This window comes from Epinephelus moara, chromosome 23, assembly GCF_006386435.1.
Source record: "Epinephelus moara isolate mb chromosome 23, YSFRI_EMoa_1.0, whole genome shotgun sequence".
NCBI lineage: Eukaryota > Metazoa > Chordata > Actinopteri > Perciformes > Serranidae > Epinephelus > Epinephelus moara.
The window spans coordinates 24,569,132-24,590,328 of NC_065528.1; the positions used below are offsets into that span (position 1 = coordinate 24,569,132).

At 44.4% G+C, this 21,197-nt stretch overlaps 1 protein-coding gene across 2 annotated transcripts in view; it reads right to left on the reverse strand.

Moving 5' to 3' along the window:
- golgb1 (golgin B1) overlaps nucleotides 1–21,197 on the reverse strand; it is a 30,310-nt gene that overhangs the window by 4,974 nt on the left and 4,139 nt on the right. For both annotated transcript variants that reach the window (XM_050035698.1, XM_050035699.1), the window contains exons 2-18: nucleotides 19,911–19,989; nucleotides 17,804–17,995; nucleotides 16,385–16,498; nucleotides 16,048–16,215; nucleotides 15,830–15,952; nucleotides 15,452–15,565; nucleotides 14,543–15,227; nucleotides 14,374–14,450; nucleotides 13,095–13,155; nucleotides 5,955–11,007; nucleotides 5,455–5,866; nucleotides 5,138–5,371; nucleotides 1,673–2,509; nucleotides 1,327–1,520; nucleotides 1,065–1,224; nucleotides 644–744; nucleotides 475–546 (exon numbers count right to left, since the gene is read on the reverse strand). In XM_050035698.1, the coding sequence (XP_049891655.1) occupies nucleotides 475–546; nucleotides 644–744; nucleotides 1,065–1,224; nucleotides 1,327–1,520; nucleotides 1,673–2,509; nucleotides 5,138–5,371; nucleotides 5,455–5,866; nucleotides 5,955–11,007; nucleotides 13,095–13,155; nucleotides 14,374–14,450; nucleotides 14,543–15,227; nucleotides 15,452–15,565; nucleotides 15,830–15,952; nucleotides 16,048–16,215; nucleotides 16,385–16,498; nucleotides 17,804–17,995; nucleotides 19,911–19,979 (8,666 nt within the window). In that variant the 5' untranslated portion in view covers nucleotides 19,980–19,989. The remainder of the gene's footprint in view (nucleotides 1–474; nucleotides 547–643; nucleotides 745–1,064; nucleotides 1,225–1,326; nucleotides 1,521–1,672; nucleotides 2,510–5,137; nucleotides 5,372–5,454; nucleotides 5,867–5,954; nucleotides 11,008–13,094; nucleotides 13,156–14,373; nucleotides 14,451–14,542; nucleotides 15,228–15,451; nucleotides 15,566–15,829; nucleotides 15,953–16,047; nucleotides 16,216–16,384; nucleotides 16,499–17,803; nucleotides 17,996–19,910; nucleotides 19,990–21,197) is intronic.

The window sequence follows — 21,197 nt, forward strand, 5'->3', positions numbered from 1 at the left end:
CCAGGCAAAAAAGAAACTCTGTGTTCAGAGGAAGTCTTTACCTTGAAACTCTGTGTTCTAGCTCTAAATTTGATTCTGGCTCTGGTGGCTCAAACATGTTTGGCTGTACGCGTCCGATAAAGCTGCTAAACGGAGCATCCACTGTAGTGCTACACTTAAAAGAGGCTGCTGCTTTCCCGCAAGTGGGTGTGGCTTCAGCACATTCAGCCAACATGCCCCCAGTGTCTCAGAGCAGAGAACACTGCCTATTGTTTCAGGATTTTGAAACAGAACTTTATATACTTGGTGACTTTTTAATCATTCAGTTTGGCTGGATACTTAATAACACATTTTCTGTGTGTGTGCACACATTTATTTTTGCTTTACACTGACTTTAACAGCCAGACAAACGTTCCACACTGCAGGTTAAATATATAACAATGCGTGTAGCACTATTAATTCCCCTTCTTTTTTATCTTGTATCAGATTTCATACCGTTTGAGTCGATCCTGCACGGCCAGCAGCTGCTCCTCAGCAGACACCCTCTGCTGCATCTCGTCATCCAGCCTGACGCAAAAAAAGTTTAACATTAATTAGTATCCATATTTTTTCATTATACCACTTTTAAAACAGTATTTCTGATCAGATTCTTCCTACACTGTACCTTCTCTGTAGCTCTTTGACCTCAGCTATGTAGGTGCTGCTGTCTACCAGGCTGCTTCGCTCCTGTGGGGCTCCAGGAGCGCTGTCCACCTCCTCTGTACCCTGGAGAAGACAAAAAGAAAAATCACATTATATGCAACATCCCTGTCCTGTGTCTTGCTGAATTAATAGTTTAGACACAGCATGTGTACGGCCTCTAATCTCCAGGGCTGGTACCTGCGGTTATTCCACAGGCTAGTTAATAACATGTCGGGCAGGAAATCCAAAGTGTGGGATCATTTTGAGAAGGTGAAGGACGAACCCAAGGTGATATGTAAACTCATCTTCATTGGTCGACTACAAACATGACGTATCATCTGAAACATGGAAGTAGCTACATGCCCATTAGCCCACAGCAACAGTCAAAGTAAACACATATTTACCTCTCTTTGATAGACTTCCTGCTGAAGTTTGGGCTTGTGAGTGCGGGCTTCCTCCAGCATGGCGGAGAGTTGCCGCAGTTGTTGGTCCCTCTCTGAGAGCGTGGCGAGGGTCTGCTGCTTCAGCTGCTCTGCCTGAGCCATCCAGTCGACACGCTCCAGTCTAACTCACACAGGACACACACATTCAGATACAATAAAAGCCTTTTTATGCCACTTTGCTTTGTTAAAACAGCCATGATAAAACGCTATCTCTGTGCCTCACCTGAGAGTTTCTATTTCCTGCTTGCCCATTTCCACCACATTCTCCAGCTGCATTACAGCACCCAGCATGTCTTCATTCTTCTTCTTCTCCTCAAACAGCTCCTGGCTGACTTTAATCAGCTCTCCTGCTCCCAGTCGGGCCAGCTCCGACTTCTGCTTTTTCAGCTCAGACGTCTGTGTTTGAAGCTGCTCCAACTGCACACAAAGAGAAGTGAAAAAAAATATGTTGAAATACTGTAGGTGTCAATGAAAATACAACCCTACATTTATATTCTTTGCCAGTGGAGTTGTGAATCTGTGCGTTTATGAGTAAAATATTTACATTGATTGTGAGACATGTTACTCACCAGTCTCTCCCTGTCATTCTGCAGGGCTTGTAGTGCGTTCTTCAGCCCCCACACTTCTCCAGTGGAGCCTCCCGGGCTGCTGTGTGCTGCGTGGCCACCTGCCCTGCTCATCTCTTCCAGCTTCAGGCTCATTTCCTGGGCTTTGTTCACTGCCTGGTCCCTGCTGTCCTGGAGGGAGGCCATGGCTTTTGAGAACGACTCGTTCTCCGCTCTCAGCTTTGTCGTCATCTCTTTCTCCTCCAGCAGACTCTGTTCGACGGCCAGCAAGTCTCTGGCCAGCTCTGCCACCCTCTCCTGAGCGCTCTCTGACTCTGTCCGCATCACACCTCCCTCCCATTGCAGCTCGGCAAGCTCTTTGCTCTTGCTCTCATGCTCTTGTCTCTCCTTCTGTAAGCTCTCCTCCAAAGCCTCCACCTGTTCTCTCGCTGCTTGCAGCTGCTCCCTCAGCTTCTCCACCTCTGCACCAGGAGCATCTATCACCTGTGGTGCTGTCTTAAGGTCAGCAGCTTGGCTAAGAGTCTCCCTCTCCACTCTGACTGCCTCTACTTCTGTCTCTTTGGCGCTGCTAACACTCTGTAACTGACGCTCCAATTCCTCACGTTGCTTTTCCAGTGAAGCGATTCGCCCTCGCTGAGCTGCCAGGACTTGTTTGTGTTGGGAGTCCTTCATGCTCAGGACTTGGTTCAGTTCATCGCGGTAGCCGTGAAGCTGAGCAGACAGCTGGGCCTTCTCAGCATACAGGTCGTCTCTCTGGACCAGCAGAGAGCGCAGCTCTTCTTTCAGGCTGTTGTTCTCCCCTGCTGCCTCCTGGATCAGACCGTCCTTCTCCATCATCACCTGGGACACGAAACAAATATTATAATGACTAATAAAACAAGCTCCACAGATACATCCCTCAACCCCCCTAACCCCGTGTTCATGCTTAAGGGTAGGGTGCCCCGATTCTTGTCGGGACAGAGTGTTTAGGCTAATTTAGGGCTAGATGGTCCTCCACATCAAAGGCACACTCAAAGGAGTGTTATGAGACATGACAGTTGCACAAGCAATGAAACAAAAAAACAAAAACAAAATGTATTTTATTTGTTCTTAAAGATTTTAAAATTTGGATAACCTTTATATTACCTTAATGTTGTTTCAGTGTTTCATGTTCCCCTTCTTTCTTACAAACATGACAAACAAACTTAAATGACCGCCTCATGTTTGTACGCCTCTGTGAACCAGTAAAGTTGCACTTACAGTTTACATCCCTGTCTGTCCAGACTCATATGGAGGCATGACAATTGATAAAGCTTCGAATATGGATGCTACTGCAAAGAAGCTGCTTATTCTAAAACACTGAGGCTTCACACGTGTCTTCACATAGGATCTGTACAATCAGGACAGTTTCAAGATGGGCACCAAAGATTAGTGTCACTAATTCAGTATCTGACCAAATGTTGCTCCTTATGTCCTTAAGTTAGGGTGTTGAATAATGGCCGGAGACATGTTTTTGCAGAGTATTATGATGTCACAGTGAAGCTGATCTTTGACTCTTTGGATGTAAAATGTCACCACTTTATCATTTTATCCTGTTCGACATTTGTGTGAAACTTTGTCATAATTAGCGTATAAATTCTCAAGTTATGGCCAAAAAAGTTGTCTCTGAGGTCACAATTAGGTCTCATCATTCTTGACTCCAAGTGGACGTTTATGCCAAATTTGAAGAAATTCCCTTAATGTGTTCTTAGATACCGGGTTCACAAGAATGAGATGTACAGATGGGCGGACAGACAACACAAAAACATGGCACAGAGGCATAAAAACACCAGCAGTATGTTGATGTCTTTGTAGCTAACGAGCTAGCAAGCTAACTCTACACTGTTTTTGCTCATTCACGACGGACAGTCCCACATTTTGACGTACAGGAACCAGGGTGTCTGCGGGGTCTTAAAAAGTATTAAAAGTTGATAAATCAAATGCTGGAAAATTAAGGCCCTTAAAAAGTATTAAAAAGTCTTAATCGATTTTATGAAGTATTAAATTTTCTTGGCATTCAAGCTTTGACAAAAAGTATCCATGAATGTATAATTTATTTTCCTCCTCGCGACTATTACAAACAACGATGTGTAGGTAGGCACACTCCGACTGCCACTCGGGGCCGTGCGCGTACCTGTGCGACATCACGCGACGGCGCATGTTAGGGCTGTCAGCGAATATTCTAAATTCGTATTTAAATTCGAATTTGAAAAAAAAAATGGACCTTCGAATGTGAAAATTGATATTCGATTGTGGAGAAAAAAAAACACCACCGCAGCTGTCCTCTTTGCGAGTGGGCGTTGGGCGAGTAATGTTATGGATAATTGTTTTATGTGTTTTAATGTGTAGGTATGTAAATGTTTTCAAAGACGTTTATGTTGAAATAAAAATACCTACAAGTAGTTATGTTTCCTTGTATTAGTTTGCCCTCTTGTGGACATAATGCGAAAAAAAAAAAAAAAATTTGAATGGTTCAAACCTATGAGTTATTTTTAGAACGAATATTCCAACGTCATTTTTGAGCAATTTTGACAGCCCTAGCGCACGTACAGGCGCCAAACAGAGTAGCAAAAGACAATAAAAAATCCTTCTCATCTTATCTGAGTTCTGTTGTATGTTTGTGCTCCATAGATTTAATTGTAAACTACAACTGTTTAGTAAGTTAAAGATGCGTTGCTGCTAACGACAGCTTGAAGTGGCGATGAGGTCTTAAGGTTTTTTTGGAAGGTCTTAAAAGAGTCTTAAAAAGGTATTGAAATTAACCTCAGGATTCTTGCATATACCCTGAGGAACTTATGTTGACAAACTCAGTGTCCTCGTTTAAAACACTCCTCCAAACAGTCCTTTACAGGAAGGCGCTTTTTTTTTTTTTTTTACAGTAAATCTGTTGTGTGTCTAGTTTCATCAGTCATTTATCAGTTTTATTATCTATTTATTTATTTTAATTACACTGGTTTATCTGGTCTCTGCTGTTTTTATCTTTATGGTGTATACTATTTTATTTGTCTCATAAAGCACTTTGTAACTGTGCTATACAAATAAAGATTACTATTATTACTATTATTATATTTCCATGTTGCATCCCACCCTTTGATGTCAAATGATGCCTGAAATTTAACTTCAGTCCAGCAGCAAAGTTACTGAACTTGCTATCGCTCCTCTAACATCAGTGTACATTAGAAGGGTGTCTAGGAGCATGGGTTACTAGCGTTAGCCTATGAAGCTAACTGCCGGTGGCCTGGTAACAAAGCAGTGCTCTTTTTATCTGAACTTAAGTTGTGAACAGATCTCCATCACATAAATGGCAACGTTACTGTGATTATACCATTACTGCATCAGTTGAGTCTGCTACCACTGACGTATCAGAATCTTGAAGGGTTGTCCTGTTTCATAAAAAAATAAAAGTGAGAAATAGTTTGGGCCGCTAAGCTTTAGGTTTTTGTGCGTTACCTGCAGGTGTTTCTCCTCCAGCTGTTTGTACATGTTCATGACTCTGTCTCTGTCATCCTGCAACGAGCCCATGGCCTTCATGAAAGAGTCCAGTCTGGCTTTTCTGTTGTTGCTCTCCTCCTCTGCCTTCCGCAGTTTCTCCTCCAGATCCCGCACTTCCCCTCTCCTCTGCTCCAGCTCCTCCTCAGCTTCCTGTGCCCTGCTGTCAGCCTCCTTTCTGGCCTCCTCTGCAGCCTGGGAAACAAAACACACATGAATGGTGAGACGTGTGTCAGCCATGAACGATATTTACTATGTAAATGAAAACATTTTAATACCTGAGCAACAGCTTGCTCCTTCTCCCCCAGCATTTCCACCTCTCTCCTTTCCTTCTCATGTAACTCAGTCTGCAGACTCTCTGTCAGGGCCTTAGAGGACCTCAGGTCTGTCTCCAGCTGCTCCACGTTCAGACACAGCCGCCTCTCCTCTGCCTCCCTCTCCCTCAGCTCAGTCCTGGCCTGGTCGACTTCACCCTGCAGCCGACCCACAGCCTCCTCCAGAGCTCTGGCCCTCTGAACGAGACTCTCCACCTCAGTCTTCAAGGCACGGACTTCATTTTGTGCAGACTGCAGCTCGGTTGTAGTTTGCTGAAGCTTGCTCCTCTCCTCCTCCAGGGCAGCTTGGCTCTCTGCGACTTTCTTTTCCTCCTCTGCCAGTTTCAGCTGCCAGTCTTTGTCTGCTTTCTCCAGTCTGAAAGAAATGTTGTCAGTTATGAGTTATAGCTGAACATAAGAACATATTAAATCAAATGAAACAAATACAGAGAGAGGGTTTTTACCTGTCCACTGAAAGCTGAAGCTCCTCTTTCAGGGCAGATTCTTTCTGAAGCTGCTCTGCCAGTTCCTTGGTCTTTGTTTCAGCCTCCCGCACTTCAGCCTCCTTACCCTGCAGGGCATCCTTGAAGCGAGTCTCCCACTGTTTGGCCTCGTCCAAAACTCTGTCCCGGTCGTCTTGCAGTGAGGACATGCAGCGCGAGAAGGCAGCTAACCTGGCCAGAGACTCATCCAGACGGGCTTGCATCTCCTGGGCGCGTCTCTCGGCTCCTTCTGCGACCTCTCTGGCCTCCAGAGTGGCTTCCTCTTCCTTTTCCCTTTCTCTTTCTACCTCTTCAAGTCTCAGCTCCATCTCTTTTAGCTCAGCTCCAAGCCTGAATCTCACAGAGTCGAGGGTTTGCTCTGCCTCGGCTTTCATCGAGGCCTCTTTCTGCTGGGCGTTCTGTTCAAGGGCTGTTTTCGCAGCGGTAGCTTCACTCGCCTGCTTCTCGGCTTCATTCAACTGAGATTTACAGCTATCCAACTCTGCTTCAGTCCTCTTCAGGTCATCTATAGTTTTGGAAGTCTCCAGTTGAGATTGCTCCAGTTTGTTTTGGAGCTCATCGTGGCCGAGCTGCAGCGCCTTAGCTTCTCTACCCAGCTCGCTGATCCTCTCCTGGTACTTAATGCAGTCCTTCTGCAGCTGACGGACCTCCAGCTGCTTCTCCCTCAACAGCTCCTCCAGCTGACGCGCTCTGCTCTGACTGCCTTCCCTGACCCTCTGAGCAGACCTCAGCTGCTGCTCCAGCTCCCTCTGCTTACCAGACTCTGCTTCGGCTTCGGCTCTTTCTCTCTGAGCTTGCCTCATGTCCTCTTCCAGCCTGGCAGCGCGGTCGCTCTCGCTCTGAGCCTTAGCCTCCAGCTCCGCTCGCTCCCTCTCCAGCCTCTCCATCTCCCGCTGCACCTCAGCGAGATGCTCCCGGTGGTCTGAGGCCTCTTGCTGGTAGCCGGCGATGCTCCCGTTTAGCTGAGCCAGCTGGTTCATCAGACGCTCCTCCAGGTTGTCCTTCTCGGTTTCAAGGCTTTTGAGCAGCTCTTTGAACTGAGCCTCCCTCTTTGAACCCTCTTCAATCAGGCTCTTTTCTCTCTCTTTGCCCTCTTGGACGCACTTCTCCAGAGCAGCCGCGTCGCTCTCCTTCTCTTTACTCTCCTGAAGGTCTCGCTCAAGAGAGGCCAGTTCAGCTTTCAGTCCAGCCTCCAGTTCCTTCCACTGGTCCCTCTCTGCATTAACAGCTGCCTCCATCTCCCTTATCTTAGCCTCTAACACAACCTGAACACTCTCAGTCATTTCTGCTTTTTCTTTTTCCTCAGTAGGTTGTGAAAGTGTTTCTGGTGCATTCACTGCAGCTATCTGATCAGCTGCTGTCTCTTCATCTTGTCTTTCCTTGTCTTCATTCTGACTCTCAACAGGCTCTGCTTTGGTCATAGTTATGTCTGACTGCTGTGCAGTGACAACCTCTTCTACAACAGCGGCAGCAGCCTGAATCACAGTGTCGTCTTTCTCTCCTGTTTGGGCAAGTTGTTCCCTCAACTCTTCAATCTGCTGCCCTAAAGAGTCTCTTTCTGCCACTGTAGCATCCAACTCAGCTTTCAGAGCCCCCAGCTCCTCTTGAAGTCTCTCCACCTCAGCTTTACGAGCCCTGTCCTCTCGTTTTACTACAGTCTTGTCCTGCATCTCTCTGAGTCTCTCATTCTCCTCCTCTAACTCCAGTATTTTCTGCTGCTTCGTTTTAGCAAACTTCCTCATCTTGTCTTTGACTGAATCCACCTCCTTCTGTGCCTCTTCCGCCTGTCTTTCAGCTTCCTGCCTCCCAGCCTCATGCGTCCTCACCCTGGCTGCGAGCTCTTGCCTCTCCTGCCTGGCGGCTTCCAGGACTCGTCTCACTCGCTCTGCCTCGTCGCTCACGTTCTCGTACGACTTGAGCAGAGTCTCGTACTCGTCCTTCATGCCTTGGACCTTTTCCTCCCACTCTCTGCAGCTTCTGGCGGCCTCTTCTTTCGCCAGCTCCACTTCTCTCTTACAGGCATCTTTCTCGCTCAGTATGCCCTCCATGGCCAGTTTGAGGCTCTCACAGGATGATCCCAAGCTCTGGTTTTCCAGTAATGTCCGGTCAACCTCATCAATCAATCTAACTCTTTCCGCTCTCAGCTTCTCCAGCTCATCCTCTGCTGACTCCATTTTCTGCTGCAGTTCGGCCATGAGCTTCTCAGTTGAAGCGATTTGCTCCTTCTGGCTTTTGTTCTCCTTCAAGGCCTCTTTGCGAGAGATCAGCGCAGCCTGAAGCTTCCGTTGAAGCTGCTGGATCTTTGCCTCGCTGTCTTTTTCTTCCTCCTGCTTCAGTGGAACCTCGACCTCTAACCTTTGGGATTTTTCTTGCTCAGCCTTCAGTTCCTCCTGTAAAGATGATATGAGCTGATCCTTCTGAGACACTGTGTCCTGCATTGAGTGTATGAGAGAGTTCTGCTCGCTCAGCTGCTGGCTTAGCTCCATGATTTCGTGATTCTTACTGTCAAGGAACTGCTTGAGGTCGTCCATTTCGGTCTGAAGAGTTGTAATGGAGGACGTAGAGTCCGCAGATGCTGCTTCGGCTGCAGCTGCCATCTCTGCTTTCAGGGTTTCAGCGTAAGACTCAGCTTGGTGATACTTTTCTCTGAGATCATTAATCTCCTCTGAGAGCGCATCAATCTGTCTTTCCTTTTCTCTTAGTGTCTGTAGCGCTTTGCCCAGTTCCAGTATCTCAGCCTCCTTCAGGGACAAACTGCTGTGAGTTTCCTGCAGCTGCTTCTCTAGCTCTGTGTTAGCAACCTGCAGAGTCTGGATCTCTACTCTGAGAGCTTTCACAGATTCCTCCACCTGTGCAGAAAAGACGTCGGTCTTCTCTGCAGGATGCTGAACTGGATCGCTGGATTGTGGTCGCGACGAATCCGTCTCAGATGTGGCAAAATCCACCCAGTCCTCCTGGACCCACTCACTCGTTGCTTGCTTTGCCAGACTGTCAACCAGTTGCTTTGACTCTTGGTGAGGTTCCTTTTCAGCCATCGCCTTTTCTTCCAATTCTCTCAGTTTAGTCAGGAGGACTTCTCGCTCGCCACTCTGCACCTCAAAACGCTCCAAGAGCTCGCTGTATTCTTCTTTCTGCTGCTTCAGCTGCTCACGGTGGTGCCTGTCTTTCTCTTTCGCTTTGCGGATGGTTTCCTTGCGAGACTCCTGGGCCTCTTGAACTTTCTTTTGAAGGGTTTCGCACTCTGCTTCAAGAGAGGCCACTTGGGTCTGTAACGCAGTCGTTTCATTAGAACTGTCAGGTGCCTGCTGAGAGTTTTCGGCTTCTTCACTTAGCTTTCTATTCAGAGCGAGTGTTTCGGAGAGAACTTGATCCTGCTGGCTAATTTTCAGCTCAAGAGTCCCAACTGCCTCCTCTTTGGATCTTAAAGCTTGTTGGAGTTCACAGAGTTTAGCCTCCATTTCCTGAATCTCGTGTCCTCTGTATTGTTCTACCGCTGGAATGTCAGCAGGAGTTTCTTCCTTTGCTGTTTCGTCTCGCTCTTTCCATTTCTTTGCTTCTACCTCAAATTCAGCAACCTTCTTCATGAGCTCTTTGCGTTGCACAAGTGCAGCCTGCAACTTCTTCTTTGCGGCTGCCAGTTGGGTTTCCAGCACTTTTTTCTCCTTTCGCACACTCGTGAGGTCATCATCTACATGAGCAGTGGAGTCCTCAGAACTCACCGTCTCTTTCTCGTCTCGGACTCTCTCCAGCTCCACAATCTGCCCCTTCAGTTTACTGACTTCACTGTCTATCTGGAACTTCTCTTCCTCTGCTTGGAGGAGTTTGGCAGACATACTGTCACTGAGCTCCATCACCTCTTGCTCCTTTTGGCTGAGGCGGAGCTGTAGCTCACTGATCTCCGTGTCCTTCTTGGACAGAGTGTCGTTGTTGAGCTCTGATGTCTGAGAGTATTCCAACATGCTGCTTTCCATCTCTTGAAGCCTCCTTTCAAGCTCAGAGGAGAGGAGCTCTCTGTCCTCCAGCTGAGCGCTCAGCATCCTGACCTGCCCCTCTTGCTCAGAGAAAGCTTGGCGAGCTGTTTCCAGATCTGCCTGCAGCGCTTGGATCTTGTCTTCCTTTGTTTTACTTTCAGAGCTTAAAATTTCAATCTGTTCCTCTAGGAGTTGCATTTCAACACTTTGTTTCTCCACACCAGTGCTGCTTTGCTCAGAGAGCTTGTCCAACTCCTCTCTGGCTGACTTAAGTTCCTCTGTAAAGCTATCTGCCTGGGACTCAGCCTTTTCTTTTGCAGCAGTAAGGGACTGAGTTTCTTCTTCCAGGCTCTTGATTTTCTCCTGTGACTCTGCAGCTGCGTCTCTGAGCCTCTGAAGCTCAGCCAAAAGCTCACTGTACCTCTTCTGAAGTTCCTCGGCTAAGGCCTGAGCAAAGACCTGGCCGGAGGACATGCTAGCATCTGTGGTGGAAGAGCTCTGCTGAGTTACATGAACTTGTACCGTTTCTCGGATGATGACAGAGGAGGACTCAGCTTGAACTGTGGAGGTTTCTTGCTCCATGCTCGTCGCCTCCCATGACTGCAGCTGCAGCTGGCCAAAGTCCTGCAGCATGGACGGCCACTCCTGGCCTCCATCTTGATTGACAGCTTCCAGGAGCGTCCAGCTGCTGTGAGCCACCTCTGAATCACTACTGGCGACCATCTCGTCTGAGGAGGTCCCTTTGGATTCCTCTGGGGACTCAGACTGGTGTCCAATAAGCTCTGGGCTGCTCTCATTATCAGCAGGAATGGAGAGGACTGAGGTGTCCTCAGCAACTAAGGTGGTCTCCTCTTCTTGTGTATCCTCCATGAGGACATGCAGGGCTGCAGAGCTGTCATCCTGACCCTGATCTGGAGTCTGATCGTAGCTTGATGATGCAACTTCACTGGAGCTTTGCTCTTTAGCCAGTCTGAGGGACTCTCGCAGGGCAACCAGCTCATTGTCTTTTTCTAAAAGCTGCTGCTCCAGTTCCTGTATGTGCGCTGTGGAAGAAAACAAAAGGAGGAAGTAATTAGAAAAACACTATTTGGCATTTTTTGCTAGAAAATGACTTAAATGGTTAATTGATTATCAAACTTGACTTATCATCACTAATTATTTCAGCTCTAAAGCATCATCATTTATTTGTTGGTTGTATTTCATATTAATGATCTAATTCTACAAAGCAAAGCTATTAAAAGTTAACTAAAACTAAACTAGAACTTGATGTAAAAAAACATTTTAGTTAACTGACATAAAAACAGAAACTAAACTTTCATTTCATTTCAATGATTTTTTTTTATATGTTTAAGTAATATAACATGCTGTGTTTACTTTAAACACAGTTTAAACCCAAATTATGTACCTAAACATTATAATTAATAGATTGAAAGCATTAGAAGGTACTGGTGCATGTTCACTGAGAGTGAAACGTCTACATGACTTTGATTCAACCGCCTGAACAAAGTGTTGTGTTTGTGCTGTATCACCTATTCTGATCTGATAAATCTTGCTCCTGACAAATGCGCACCATATTACAATAAAAAAATAAATAAATAAATTTAATAAAAACTAAACTAAAACTAAACATTTTTTAAAAATAAAGACCAAACTTAAAAGAGCAAACCCACTGTGGAAACTAACTAAAAATAAAAATAAATGATAAAAATAATAATAATATTTAAAAAAATAAACAAATAACATTAAAAAAAATAATAATTTAAAAATACAATAAAAACTTAAATAAAAATATAAACTAATGAAAAATACAAAAACTTTCCAAAGCTAACTCTGCTACAAAATTGTTAGTTTTTTTTTTAGCTGTAAAATAAATATAGTGTAATTGAAACACTCAATCAAATAAAAAATACCTCAGATTTGTACTTAAGTTTGTACACAAAGTTCCCCTTTGGTCACATTTTAAAAGACATGTAAAATTACTATGATTAATATTTTGTTTAACCTGATTTTCCCACATGAAGTTGTTTGTGTCTGTGTTCATTTTTCTGCCCCCACATAAAAAAGCTAAATCTATCTAGGAATATACACGTGTTATACGAGTTATAAGAAAACATAAAATAGTATATTTTGTATGCCTTCATACTTGTAGCGTGTACTATTCAGCCTAGTTTCTAATAGTCTAATTTTCCAAGCTTTAAAAATAAAACTAGCCTACTCTTTGCAACTCAGTTCAACTTCTCATTGTCATCATAATTCAGGATTTCTGTTCTGGACTCTTATAAAGATGCAGGCAGGTTAACATTATAAAGTATGACAAAACCACACTGATCTGGGTGAAACCGGTGCGTTTTTAGGGAGTCCAGTGTATCAAAATGGCTAAAATAACATTAAAGGAAACATCTGAGTAACTCAGCCACACATGTTTGAGCCTCAGTCAGACGCAGACTCAGATTAGGAGTCTGTTGTGCACTAAAGTTAGCGACTAGCAGATGAATCAGAAAGGTGATGTTAGCTTGTTAGCTTGTAGGCTAACTAACAATGGCTGACACAGCGCTAGCAGCGGTTGCGAGGGTTTTTTTGGTAGATAGTGGCAGGAAGTTTACATCCAAACTCTATACACCATGTTGGGTGTCAAAACTTTAACCATGCTAATGCTAACTTTGCTCACTGTACTGTCTGTCTGCTGTGTGCTTTAGGTTCCAGGTATCTTCTGGAACCTAAAGCACAAAGTTTCTTCTCCGCAGAAATCACCACCTTCAGAAGTGGAATGTGAAAAAACCTCTCTGGTGACAAACTCTGCACAGACACAAGCCAGTACAGTCAAGGTCAGACATCTTGAGTCGAGGGGATCTTGAGGTAGAGGTCTATATTTTCCGTACATCTCTGCCTCACACTCAGTGATGTCAAGTTACAGCTCCAGTTGTACCCTTACATCTACACACAATAGCCTTGTGAATAAGAGCACTATATTTGTTTTGGCACTGCATAAAAAGTAAATAAACACCTCTGACAAGCAGAGGAAAAATCCTTTGACTGTAGGTGTGAGCGTACTGATGTTAGCCACTATGTTTGATTCTGTTTCCATATAATGTGTGAATGTTATTTTGGGAGTACAAATCCAGTTTTGTACCTTTTTTAGCTTCAGATGAATCCTGTGCTGCTGCTTCTGTCACATCATCCTTTTCAGACATCTGAAACAAAAGAGAATTGGCAGGACTGAAACTTTCTCATCTCAAGATTAAACATTTACTGGGAAAAAATCAAAGGGACAACACTTTTAAAGCTCTATATGGCCTCCGTGATTGCTCCCAAGTCTCTATCAGTAGCATGTACAGCTGTAGCGTGAGGTGAAGGTCGGATAAGACGGTCAGCTGTAACAGTGGATCAGCGCAGATGGGATTAGGCGCCCTTTCTCACACTGAGTTCAAGCATTGTCTGTCTATGACCCTGCGTCTGTCCTGTCTGAGACCGACGGACATCACCTGGGCCAGACACAAGTCGTGACCCTGGACCCGGTGTCGAGGATGACCCAGTCAGACTGCCCTGCTCTCAAAATAAAAGCTGACTCTGCAAACTGTTACAAAAGGAGCAAATATGACACAATTTTCTGACTTTGTAGACGGACTACTTTGACTTCTTATACTTCAGCTTATACTAAGGTTCCAGTCCCATGTCTTTCACTTCACCACCTTTTTCAACCATAAAAACAGAGACACAGAAAACTTATAGTCAAAGCTTTGCCGAGATGATAAAGCTCGCAAAGTATCACAGATCTTATTTAAGATTTCCTTTTGAAGTTTACATCATGAGTAACACTTGTTTCTTTGTTTTTAAGACCTCACATTCATGTGATCTGTATCCTGGATATCACATCTGGTGTAAATGCGCACACATCGCACTGTGTCTGGAATGTAATCAAATCAGACAGATCACATTTGGAGGCAGTCAAGCTCGAATTGCGGTCGGATTTCAGCCAGGTGGGAATGCAACCCGTACAGCGTGACCACATTCTTAGGAAGAAACCCCACACAGCAACAGCCAGTTGAACTCCACCTCTTCCTGCTTGCTTAAAGGGACAGTCCCACCCCCCAAATTATCATTTGTAAGTCAGTTACTCAACCTGTGTTACACAGGATTTGTGGTGTTTCTGTGTCATAAACAACGTCATCTATCGTAATCACGCCTGATTTCAATAAGGTACAATGTTTGAAGCTGGCTGAGCGTTGTTTGATCACTGATAGCACTGTTTTGAAGCCGAGTGACCGACTTGTCATTTGGAGCTCCGCCTGGATCTTTTCATGGAAAAACACTTTACTACCACACGTAAATGCAAAAGCCTGTGGATAATCCATATCATATGTTACAGATCATATGTTAATGTCAGATGTGAACAGGTTTTCAGCACTGACCGTTACAATCTGATGCTCCAGTTGCTGAATCTTGGCGGTGGTTTCCTCCTGTTCTGTAGTTTTTATGTCCAGTTGTTCTGAAAAACCAGTTCATACAAAAACATTTTGAGACAACTAAAAAGGTTCGACATGAGCACACTGAATTTCATAAGCAGATACAGTTTCTCACCCTGAAGGGTTTCCATGGAGTGGGTGAGCTCTGCACAGCGTCCCTCACTCTCACTGCGTTCATGTTTCAGGCTTGTCAGTTGTGACTCAATAGACTGCACAGTGTCCAGGAGCAGGGAGAGGTCAGCAGGGACGGGGGCTTCCTCTGCTGCTTGCACATCCTCCAGAGCCAGAGAACGTAGATGTCTCCAAATTTCACCCAGGATGTCACTCTTCCTCTGGGCATCTTCGTGTTCCTCCTTCAGTGACGCCAGCTCTCGCTCCAGTTTATCAACTTCTGATTTCTCCCTCTCGGAGGCGTCCTGGTGGGCATGGACGGCTGCCTCCCTCATAGATGCAAGTTCACTTTCAAGACGGACTATTTCCGCTCTGTCGCACTCTGAAGCATCACGGCTCGCTTGAACGGCTGCGAGCTCAGCCTCTTTCATCAGAGACAGTTCCCTCTCCAATCTGGCAACTTCCATCCTCTCCTTCTCCAGAGCCTCCCGACTAACATGCTCTGCCTCTCTCAGGGAGGCGAGCTCGCCCTCTTGCCTCGCCGCCTTCGTTCTCTCCGTTTCCAAGTCCGCCAGGCTGGTTCGGAGGGCCGCTACTTCTGCGTCGGCCCACTGCTGCCTGTCCTCCTCCCTCCGCTTGACGGCCTCGGTCAGCTCCTGCTCCATCTGCCGGAACTGTGCAGTCAAGATCTGAGAGACGGAGAAAGAGGATATGAGTGGGTGTGTGTTGTGCGGTTCAGCCAAACAATGCATAACAATGACGTGCTGTCAAGATGTGGGGTGTGTCTGTTTGAACAGTTATCTTTTCATCAAGCGGGAGCAGCGTTCACAACAGCTGAGGCATCCGTAAATATCTGCCAACATGCAGGACCAAGTCGCTGCCCAAATGGCATCCAGTGCATCAGGATCTGTACCTGTTTTTGCTGATCCGCGCTGCTCACTTCCTGCTGCAGCATTTCCAGGACTTGTGATCGAGAGTTCAAGGCCTCCTCCAGCTCTTCGCAACGTCTCTGCGCTGTGTGCAAGGCCTGGGAGAAAGCACAAATGAGGTGAACGTTCATGTGAAGTGTGGCCCTCATCTGCTTTTTGACTAATGACCAAACTGAAACATTTCTGTGTTTATCCTCTGTGTTATTTCAGAATAAAGTCACAGTCCATGGACTATGTGTGGCCTGGTCTGGAGGATTTTCTTATCTGAATTAAGGGTCTAACAGTAGAGGGTGTTGTATGTTGTAGAAACTGTAAGGTCCTGTGAGACATATTTGTTATTCCGGGACTCCTGGACGTTGTACCTGCTGAAGCTCGCCGTCACTCTGAGACTGTGTTGTGACCTTCAGCAGCTCCTCCTCATGTTTCTGGATCTGTTCCTGGAAGCGCACGTCCTTCTCACACACCACAGCCTGCAGTTTCTGCAACTGAAAACAAAAACACAACAAATCATTCAGTCTTGTGAAAATAAAAACCACTATCTGTTAACAGAGTGGCAAAATCAAAGACGCAGCTCCGTCACCTCTTCAGCATGTGCAGCTTCCTTCTCTTGAAGCAGCCGCTCTGTGGCGTTGAGTCGCTCCTGCAGCTCCCTGCTGTTGGCCTCCTCCTCGCTCAGCTTGTTCTTCAGTTCCTGGAGCTCCTCCTCGGCTGCAGCACCGGCTCCTGTGAAAGAGCTGTCTGGACTCTGCTGTAGACAAAACAGATGTTTACATCAGATAAAAACCGAAGTGCTTTAATGTTGGTTTGTGGCGCATCTCAGTCTGTATGAGATCTTTGTTGTAAAAGGCAACTGGAGGAGGATTCGTTATAATCCTACGAGCACACAGACGATCCTGCTTCACTTCACTCAAACTTACTGTCGCTCCTTCTTGTCCTTTCAGCTCAGTGATCTGTTTGTTTAGTGAAGCCATCTTGGCTTTGGCCTGCAGTTTGAGTTTGGTGAAGCGAGCCTCGGCTTCTTCTTTCTCACTCTGTGAATGTGAAGCAAAAAGTGTTGGTGCTCAGTCACAAAAGAGGAGACAAAACATTATAAACTTTTTTTCTTCAGTGTAGCCCCATATCAGGACTACACACAAGAACACAGTCAAGGGGACTTGGAGTAACTTGTTTATTGAAGTTAAAGTTTACAGTGGCAACGACAGAGGTGGGGAGAAAGAGATGAGGTGGTATTTCGGCCCATTTTTGTTACAATGAGGCTGAGAAAAAAACCCAAATGCACCACTTTATTCCATGTCTGGATGTCTTCCTGATATAGATAAAATCCGACCACCAGACCAGACACTTTCTGCAGAGCTGCATTCTTCATCATCCAGCTTGTGTGCTCCATCAGATAACGAAAAGATAAAATTTTGTGTGAAATAAGTTTGACTGAAATAACAGAATTACTGGTTTGGCCTCGACCAGATGGACTAAAATGTTCATTATAATCTGATGACTGAAAAAGATTAAATGTCAGTTTTCCCTGGTAGCGAGATGAGGCGACAAAATCCAACATCTAAAGTCTGCACACAAATACAGTTTATCTTTATGGATTATACTGATACCGAATTAGAACAGTGGTTACCAACTGGTGGGTCGCAGTCCATTCTGAATCGACCTTAACTGACTGGCGAAAGTGTCAAGTTCGTAAAAAAATGCACTTTATTTTGAAGTACAGTGAATTTCTGGCACAGAGCTTTTATTTTGAAGCACTGTTTCCTGCTGTAGAGTGAGTGACTAACGGACATCTACTTGACAGAGACAGCAAACTAACTGATGACATGTCCAAACACAAGTATGATGCCAAATATACTAAGCTGTGTGGACCTTGAACTAATGACTAAGGAGAAGTCTTGACCCCGTGGTTGGACCAGTTGGGAACCACTGTGTTAGAACACTGTCAACATATGACGCCTTTTATCTTGTGTTTCTAGAGTTGTGTGTTTTTGCGGACACTTAAGGAATAGTTAATGTGTTATGTTTCTTAAAGGCAGTGTGGCGTAATAATTTCTATGAGAAGCAGGATGGGAAATGATCTCAAAAGGAATCAAGTTGCAGACTTATAGAAAGTGACCCTGCAAGCTTTTAGTGTTTGACCGAAAACTCTTCAGATGTGAGAGGCTGCCAGACTTTAGTCTTTTCAAAGTCTTCTCGTGTATGAAGACAGAAGAATCCCAGACTTTTAGTCGACTAAAACTTGACTAAAAAAACAGGATGAGTTGTCTAAATATGATAAAACAAGGACTTAGATTAAATAAAAGAATAGCTGTCAACATTAACACACGCAGCTTATTTACCTTGTGCTGTGCATCTTTCTTCGACAGCTCAGTGTCCTTTTGGACGAGCTGGGTGTCTTTCTCTCGGATGAGCTCCTTCAGCTGGACCACCAGTTGCTCCATGTGGGCCAGCCTCTCCACGACCTCCTCAGGTGCCTCAGACTCCACTGGAGCCTGGCCCTCTCCGGCGGCGAGCTGAGGTACCTGCATGCCCTGTTTGAGGAAACAGAGAGGGTCAGTTTATGAGTCACGGGTAGTCCGAACCTGTAGAAATAGCTGCATGATGTTCTCTATGGCTCAGTGATCTAATGAAAGATGCTACTGAGCTGCATTATGGGAAATGAAGAACATTCAAGGCTAATTTTTCTGTAAAAAATGATTATGGGCGCAACTTCCTGTGAGATAGAGGAAGCAGCAGTAAGCTAGTTAGTCCCATAGACTGTCTGTGGTAAGTCCCAGTGGCTACTCTTGGTGGCTAACCGCTAACGCTGGTTCTTTTCTAAAGTAATTTTCCTTCAGTTTAGCAAACACTGATTTATTTTTTAACAAATATTTAACTAATGTTAACTTAGCATTTTCTAAAATGTCTCTGCGGAGCTCTGGTACCTGTTGCACTGTCCGTGTCTGTAACGACTAACAACCAGTCTAACCTAAATTTTTGCCTTCAGCAACTGTGTGTTGAATATGTAACCAGAACAAAAAGGGATTGCTCCTGTTGCCATGGTTACCATTGATATGAGAAATAAAACCACAAGAGTTTCACGAGACTTAGGGAAAAGTATTACATCAGAATCTGCAGAAGAGAATGACACATAGTCTGACAGGTCCGTCACTCAACGTCAGTACATGATATCCCCGTCTGACTTCATTCTCAACCTACATTAGAAAATTGTTTCTTTTACTACTACTTTATATCACTATTACTGAAGTCTGCTGCTAAATTCAGCATCATGTTTCGCTCAGAACAGTTTTTAATAAATCAGAAGTTTAAAAAAAACACGTAAACTGCATCGTTAATGCAGACGAGCGGAGGATTAGCTAGGAAACATCACATTTATTCACTTTACATGGAGCTACAGTTAATACTGAATTATTAAATCTTTGACGGAAGTGTAAGTATCTGTTAATAAGCCATCAGAAATTGGAAATCATCTTTAGTAGGAGCAGATGTTTACCTTAAGCTAGCTCGGGCCATGTCAAAGTTAACAATATTTTAACGGAGCAAGGCAAGCTAACTGCTAGCGTGCTCAGTTGCTTTGAGATGGCTGTCAGAGATGGCAGATGTACAATCACATAATCCCGTTTGAGCTTTAACAGGTGGTGTGTTCCACGTTTTATTTCCCAAGAATAGCGTACTGTAAACAAACTGTTACCACTGGAAATCGCAGGTTTCGATTCTACACAGGAAGTCGGGCACATAATTCACGCAAGGTATCATGGGGGCTAGGAATAAGGTGGATAGCTTTAAATTGGACAATTGAACAAGTGTGTATATTCTCAAGGCTCTTTCCCATGAATCACCTGGAATCAGTTCAACAAATTCCCCTTCTCACTTCTGCTTTATTTATTATTTATTCATAGGAGAAATCGACTTACTTTAATGTGGTGACAGTTTCAGACAGTCATCTATTTTCATTGTGTTTCCGTCTGAAAACCTTTTAGGTATTTACGTATGCAATCTTTAACTTGTAGATAGCGAAAGAAGCTATCGTTCTCCAGCCTGTAGTTCCTCTGTATGCCACAACTTAATGGAAGTGACAAACTATATCACTGGAATGCCTCTTTAATGTGGGAGAGAAATGTGTCCTTGAATGTGCGGACGCTCTGGAACCAAACGAGTTATGCAAATATGAAATTCTGAGTCAGTGAAACTATGAAAGATAAAGCAGTCTTTGACCTAATTCTGTACAGATAGGATGTGTTAAGAAATCATCTGTCTTTATTTTAAAAGATCAGAGACGTTTTCTATCATCATCCTCTCGTTTTTTCACCAGTGGCTCCAAAAGGAGGATAAAACGCTCTGGAGACTTTAAACTGGACCAGGCATAAAACCCACAGTTAAAGCCGAGGACACTGCCGGCGATGCTCTCTGTTATAGTGTGTTATAACTGATGTGTTGCTGTCTCACCTGTGGGTCTCCATCTGGGGCCTCCTCTCCAGAGAGCTCCTGGAGGACTGTGGCCAGACGGCTCAACATAAAGCTGGCACTGTGAGGGAGAAAAAAATATGTATCAAAGGTCTGAGGCTTCAGTGTAAACTAAAATAAGTAGTCTGGCATATAAATCATGTCTCCACTGCACCTGCGCTAGCGCTATTCTGTACCCTGTAGATAAAATGGTGGGAGCATAACACCTATGCTGATTCTTCCTCCATCAGTGTGTCTAATTTTCCTCACACAGCAGCCTGGAGTAAAGCCTGTCTTATCGTAATGCAGAGTACATAATGGAGGATTTGTACATTTGCCTTTTTACTACATCTCTACAGAGAACAGCTTGAAGTGCTGCCTGATAGCTGCATACACACACAGTCCTAAAGCACACTGTATTTTACTTCTGTGTGCACATACTGTCTGCAGGCGGCCACATGTTACTGAGCTGATACTATGAGTCCTTTAGTGAAAAGGACGGAGAAATAACTGGCTGTAACTATTCAGACAATCGAGTATTTGTTTTTCAAGTCAACATACTTTCGTTTCAGCTTCGCAGCTTTGTTGTTTTTCTTTTGCCTTATCTGATAATGAACAGAATATATTTAGGTTTTGGGGAGGTGGTTAAAAAATAAGCTACCGGATATCAGAATCAGCTTGAATGGCCAAGTGAGTTTACACATACATGGACTTTGACTCCTGTTTAAAGTTGCTCTCGGTGTTACACACACTTACAATAGAGAGGAGATAGAAAGAGACATAAAGCTAAAAACAAGGACAACAAAACTGAACACACAGGTGAAATAAACATAAAACTACTGTACTGTTGTATTGTATTATTTCAGGTTTGTTTTTCTGTTGTTGTTTTTCCATTTTCATCATCATTTTTTGTGCCGTGTGTTTGTTTGTGGCTTATAACGTAACGTAATTTTTTTCCTTATTTAAATAGTCGAGGACTTTGGATAAGCTGGTCAGGTTTACTCCCTCTCCAGCACTGCAATTACCTCTGTTCTAAATATTCTATATTTTCTTATAACTGTGCAAATAAATAAACCTAAACCTAACATATCCATACAAGTAGGTAAAAAAAGGGAGAAATCACATAATCATTTGAGGCTCCAGGAAACTATGGCTGTAATGGTTTTATATGTTTTAGATGTCAAACAATTCATCAGTTAATGAAGAAAATAATCAGCAGATTAACTGTTAATCAGCTGTTGAATGTAACTAAGTACATTTACTCAAGCACTGTGCAAAAGAACAGATTTA